The following is a 6,434-nucleotide window of genomic DNA, read 5'->3' as shown; positions in this document are numbered from 1 at the left end:
AAGGAAGGCTCGGTTAGGGGTATCCTGTGGCCGAATTTATGGCATCGTTTGCAGGCAACTCAGTTTCACCGAAGTTACCTGCAAACCGAGCCTAAGGACCTGGAATTTCCGTAGGAGCAAAGTGGAAAATGGCTGGAACCATCGCGAGGCCTGGACTTCGTCGTCCTCGCGAAGATTCCACAGGATTCCGTGAATCCGTCCTCGGAACACTTTTTCCGGACACAATGCACCCTGAATTAAGACAGCTGGCTAAGGGCGGAAGGTGAAGAGGCAGATTGATTTGGAAACTTAAACTATAAGACACCACACGCTCTGGTGATACACGCAACATCTTGTAATTCACACATAGTTATAATTACATTTATAAAATATATAGTATAAAACCACCTGGGTGTATTCTCGATATTCGTCCAAATTTTTACAGTCCACTTACATATTCGAAAAACTTCACTTTTCGTAAGTTCCAAGTCGACATTGCGTACAAATGAAGTAACATGTAATGCATTCTACGCAGCTAACACCTTATTGAAATACAAAGATTCATCGTACAATGAAGCAGCCACATTTTAACGAACTTTCAAAGGCCACGAAAAATGTTTGATGGAATTGAACCGTTGAAATAGAATTACGATCGTTCTAATTAACGTCACTGACACACACACATGTATACAGGGTGTCTCGGCCGATTTCGACATCTTGGTTTCCTCGCTGTTAATGCTCAAAGCGAGAGATGTTTCAGACGAAAGTGAAACTTCTCCACTCGTGAAAGAATTAACAACACCGGTGAATGCCCCCTTCGGCGCCGTTTAAATTTCATCCGAAATTACGAGAAAATCAAGATGTCGAAATCAGCTGAGACACTGTATATGATAAATTCCTCGATTTGAATGGATCAAACGTAACTCCAATTTTCCCGAAGAGGTTAAGGAAAATTGAACGGGAGAGAGAGAGAGAGTCTCTAGCACCGTTAAACAAAATCGAACTGAAAATCCATTGTTGCAAAGACAAAGCTACAGAAATGGTTGAAAAAACAACAAGAAGAAACCCACCCATTCAACGTTCAATTACAACTATAATTGACCGTATAGCCCCTGGTGTTTATTTTTCCCCCGAGCAGACAGGTATTTAATAAAAATCGCTTTCAAAGTGCCAGGCGGGGGGGAAGGGCCTCCCCTCTTTGTTTTGTAAGACGAGGAGAGAGCGGTTACGCTCGGCAGAGTGGTCCTTAATTACGGAAATAAAAGCGGACGAGGCGGCTTTGTTCGCCGCGGCATTCACGCGACGCGCGAAACTGAAGCGGCGGCGGCATTCAAAAGAACCCGCGAACCGCTTTTCGCTGCTCCCGCGTCCCTCTTCAGCCATTCGAGGGCCGTCGGTGACCATTTGACTCTTCCTGCGACAAACACACGCCCGCGTTTTCTTTATTTCCAGGCATTCGTACAAAACGTCTATTCACCGGCCGACTCTCTTTCGTGTATACAAAACAACGAGGAGAAGGAGAGGAAAAAGAACGTGAACTATATTCGCGGGTGTAAGAAGAGTCGATGAACGAGAGTGAAATTCGCGGAAATAGTGATCTCGTAAGTATCTTTGCCTCTGTCTGAGTAATTCTGAGAGGCGTCCAAAGAGGATTGTAAAGAGGTGTGTTTTGAATGGCGGGAAGTAAGGAGGGCGAAGGAAGAATTTTTTTTAGAGAGAAAATCAAGGATCGTCCAAGTGATGAAATTATTATTAGTCAATCGTCAATTGCCGGAAATATTCGTAAGCAGTTGTATGAAAAAGAAAGGATTGATTAAAATTGCAAAATCTTATCGTGAGATAGGGAACAGGTGATAGATAAAAGTGTTGACGTTTCATCATTTCTCTTTTCAGTTTGCTCCGTGAAATTCCTATTTTTGATTATTCGTACAACTAAATATAGCGTGACAAGGGAAATGAAGGATTCACCCAAGGGCTGCATGAAACTAATAAAAATTATATTTCTATAATAGATCGCTATACCATCGTACTGTGTGTAGTGTTCGTTTACATAAATAGCTTGATAATTCTTAAAACGAAAGCATCTCCGGAAAAGCTTCGAAAAGGAAAACGGCTAAATAATGATACAATCTACGATAAACAGCGACTTCTGACACCTCTAACCAACGTAATAATCCATACTATCTTAGTTTCGCTTACATCTATTCACAGTTAGAGAGACAGTTCAAGGATACATCCACAGTCCCCGTTGATCGACACAGAGAGACATAAATACATGTACATATATGCGCGACATATCGTCCTTAATCGATTCTTCTCTTAACCCCCGACGTGTGAAACAACCCGTTTACGCTCAACGATGATCCTGTTCGACCCCAGGATCAACTATCGCTCTGCGCTACGTCCAGTAATAGGGGCAATGAAACACCGGGTACATCATCGGGATCGGCACGTACTCGATCATACAAAAATTATTCCTCGGAACGAACTCCCTCGCCAGTGGATTCAACGGTGCTGTCAACGGAAGCGACGATACCAAGTTCAGATGACGTTCCAGTGTCTCTCTGTCGATCCCGTGAAGATCGGCGATCTCCAGGTATCTTCGCCACAAATTTCTGCATGATCCGATGGTCAAGAGCGCGACCGGATCACCGACAACAGCCACCAGACACTTTGCACGCGTGATCGCCGTGTTGAGAAGCCTTGGATTTGTCAAGAAGCCATAGTCCTTCACGTTCCTCTCCGCCGAATACCTGCAGCAATGCCTGGTGCGTACAGTACTGATGAACACCGCGGTGAACTGCTTTCCCTGCACGTTCAGCACCCGTTCGACCGAAACGTCCGAGAGTTTGCGCTTCCGCAGCTCCATTCGTATCCTCTGCACCTGCTCCGCGTAATAGGAGAGGACCCCGATCGATCCCTCGCCGTACGTGTCCCAACGATCAGTTGGCCAGTTGTTCCGCAAATCCTGCACGCGGTTCACCAGCTCGAACACCTCGTTCATGTGCGAGTAGCCAGTCGAATGGGCGTCCTGTTGGAGAAACGGCCGGTTATCTTGGTATCTACAGAGACTCTGCATGATGTGTGTGTGTGTGTATGTGTGTGTGATTAATCCTGGAGGGATGCTGAATGGATGAAGAACAGTGATTGTAGGACGATGGATGGTTGTGTCGTAAGCTGTTGGTGGAAAAGATGTGTTCCAAGGAGTAGAGTTTTACGTTGAGGAAGAAGAAGAAGCAACAGGTATTCGTTGCTGGATGAGGAAATATACGGTGTGGTGTGTAATTTCAACGAATCGTCATTCGCAACTTCATTCAACACAACAGTCATTCTTCTACGATCATTCTCTTCGTCATGAACGTACCTGCACTTCTTGGCCCTGAACAGCGTAAAAGGTCAAGGGCTTTAACACCGGATGTTTTACCAATCGATTGCTACTGGGTTTCACGACTCCGTCGTAAAACATTTCAGACGTGAACCTGATGATGTCCTCGTGGGCACGATAATTCTGATGCAGATGGATCCTGCACGGATGCGTCGGCGGATACATCCCGTAGATCCTCTCGAGTATACTGACACCTAAGCCTTGCTCGTTTGCCAAATCGCTGTAGACCTCTGGTGCAAGTTGCATTTGATCACCAGCTAGAACCAGGCGAGTGTGTCTAGTAGCGAGAGCCAGTGGTATGAGAACCTCGCATTCTAAGGTCTGAGCAGCCTCGTCGATCACGATGTGCGTGAACGAGAGGTTCAAATAGGTGAAAGAGCTACAGGTGGCTAATGTAGTGATGATCAGACCACAGTCTCGAAAGTCTTCCTCGGTTGGATCGCGGAAAGTGCCGTTATCCTTCATGAGACTGTACTCCTGGACCACTGGGTGTACCTGAAACGGTGGAATCAGAGCAAAGGGAACGTTCGAATCGGATGGACGATGAATTCTTGCATCTTCCTGAGTAGACGTACCGTGTTCTTCGCTCTACCTTTGTAGTAGACCCTGATAGGCTTCAACCGTGGACACTTCTCGGTTTTATACCATACGTCGAAGAAATTCTTCACGTACAGATCTGCCGCACTGTTGCTGTGCGTGCAAAGTAAGATTTTCGATTCTGGACCCCTGGTCAGCAAGATACGAAGAGCTTGCGCTATAGTGAACGTTTTGCCCGTTCCAAAAGGACCAAGCAGTAAAATTGGTGGCATAGGAATCTCCATGGGAGCTGTTATAATTGCCAGAGCCTTTTTCTGCTCCAAGTTCAGCAGAGAATACTTGGCGTTAATCGCGTCCATCAGAGTAAAAATGCTGCTATCGTCCATGTTTGCGTACATTTTATTGAGAAAGACTAGCTCCACGTCTGGCAGACTGTCCACGGCCTTGTGCCACTCGCAAGAGGGCAAACGGTTCAGGAGGAACTGCACTTGCACCTGCAGATCCGTATTCGCCGTCAAGTTTAACGTGTCGACGCACTCTTTCGATAGCCTAACGTATACGGTTTGCGTGCATTTATCCTCTATGTGCGCCTCGAATATTCGATTCGATTTCTGTGCTAGACTCTTGAAGAGTACTTTATTGCAACCCCTCAGGAACAGTCTACCGCTTTTCGTATCTTCCGAGATACTGCGGCTTAACGGCAGCTGTGGTAAAAATTTGAGCATACAATTTTGTAGGAATTTAAGGTGTGGATAGTAGATAGTATTAAGTGAAAAGTTATGTGTATATTATTTGCGAGACTAGCGCTAATTGTACAATTATTCTTGAAAATAGCAGCAAAGGAGTGCAGGAAGAAGTAGAAGTAGAAGTAGAAGAAGATAGATGTAGTATAACTGCTAAAAGGAATCGCACCTGAGCAAAGAGCTCACCAGGTGGTGCATATTTAGCAACGGTGGATGCATCACCCGCAGAAGCCAAAACATAGTTACTAAGAAGACGCATATAAGAGATTTCATTGTATCTGGCTATCTGTTCGTGTCTAGCTAGCTCTTCCACGGTGATCAATTCGTGAAGACGACCTCTGTAATTTTGTGGTGTTAAATGATCGTCTGTGAGAGATTCTTGAGTCAAGAAGAAGTTGCTTCTGTCTGGATACGGATATATCATAGACAACTTGTCTTCCATCGGATCCTTGGGTGCTACAAAAGGTGATTTGAACCAGCTAATCGACGTTGTCTCGTTGTTCCATGTTTTTGGATTCTGAGAGAACTGATAATTTGTCGCTTCGTGAATCCTGCAGAAGTCTTCCATCGGTACACAATCCATACAGATCCTCTGGAGCAACACAGGATACTCTCCAAAATAGAAAATTACATTTTGACGATAAGTGCCGTATCCATTAGCGACAAAGTCAATTCTAACAAAATAATGCATTTCTTTGTTCCCTTTTCCATTTTTCTTCGGTGCTTTCAAGCCTGTCCCATTGATCCATTCCTGACCGTCCGTGATTCCAATCTCACTGGTATTGTTCAGAACAGATCTCAACTCAAAATTCCTGCGGTTCTGATCCAAGGTTAGTGCTATTCTTCGCAATTGTTTACCTAAATGAACCCAACAATGCCTTTGACATCCACTGTACCATATATTCAAATATCTAAACACTATACCTCACACTGCATAAACAAGTTACAAACGGACAATGAAAAGCGACAAGTACTCTAAAACGACGTCTCAGAATCCCGTTATAATTACTCTAATATAATGAACAAGACGTGAATCAGCCTCGCGATCAACGACGAGCGACATCCTGTCAACGTCACGGATGTAAACACGGTCAGAAAACAATGGCACTTACCGCGCGCCAGAATCTGAAAGTTCCAACTGAAAATGGCATTGCGATTGGACGATCGACAGCAGAGGTCTTTATTCAGGAAAATCGACACGTCGCCAGTTTGTTTGCACGTGACAACCTTCTCGGGATCCTTCGATTTAATATAGTCACGGTGCACCTTCTCCACGAAAAGTGGAAAAAACGAAGACTTAACCTCTCCGTTAATTTGAAACGCGTGATCCACCATGTTGATTCGCGGATGGATTATCCCGCACGATCCCGATGATTCAAACACTCGTGGCTACATCATACCACGTCCGCGCGGTTTTTTTTCACGTATTTGTAACGCCGGATACGAACATTTCACCACGCATCCTCGATCTGCGCAGCCGCCAACTCGGCGTTGTCGAAACGCATTCAGCGCCATCTCGCGTTTCCCGCTGCTACGTAACGAGATGGTCGCAATTTTATCGACGATCAAGAGTAGCAGCACGTCGAAACAGATATTTCCAATTGTTTACAACTGTACAAATTCATAATTACACCATTTTATTACATAACAATCACACAGAACAGAAGTTCAGTTTCGATCTTTCACACCGGAAGACTGTACAAACAATCAGCTAAGAATAATCTAGTACAAACAATTCTTCCGCAGAGCCCATATACCCAAGCTAAAAATACAATCACCTCGAACCAACC

General features: G+C 44.8%; 2 protein-coding genes across 2 annotated transcripts in view; one reads left to right on the top strand and one right to left on the bottom strand.

The window, feature by feature from the left end:
- LOC108576501 (prolyl 4-hydroxylase subunit alpha-1-like) overlaps positions 1 to 6,434 on the top strand; it is a 221,164-nt gene that overhangs the window by 180,656 nt on the left and 34,074 nt on the right. The gene's annotated exons all lie outside the window — the stretch shown is intronic.
- Positions 2,316 to 6,069, bottom strand: LOC108576500 (probable helicase with zinc finger domain). The gene is made up of 5 exons (XM_017939509.1): positions 5,757 to 6,069; positions 4,814 to 5,502; positions 3,940 to 4,605; positions 3,344 to 3,859; positions 2,316 to 3,010 (listed from the first exon to the last, which is right to left on the bottom strand). Exons 1-5 carry the CDS (start codon positions 5,977 to 5,979, stop codon positions 2,378 to 2,380), a joined length of 2,727 nt encoding a protein of 908 aa, XP_017794998.1. The 5' UTR covers positions 5,980 to 6,069; the 3' UTR covers positions 2,316 to 2,377.

The sequence above is a fragment of the Habropoda laboriosa genome, unplaced genomic scaffold (genome assembly GCF_001263275.1).
Source record: "Habropoda laboriosa isolate 0110345459 unplaced genomic scaffold, ASM126327v1 scaffold291, whole genome shotgun sequence".
NCBI classification, from domain to species: Eukaryota; Metazoa; Arthropoda; class Insecta; order Hymenoptera; family Apidae; genus Habropoda; species Habropoda laboriosa.
This window is presented reverse-complemented; position numbering and strand designations above follow the sequence as displayed.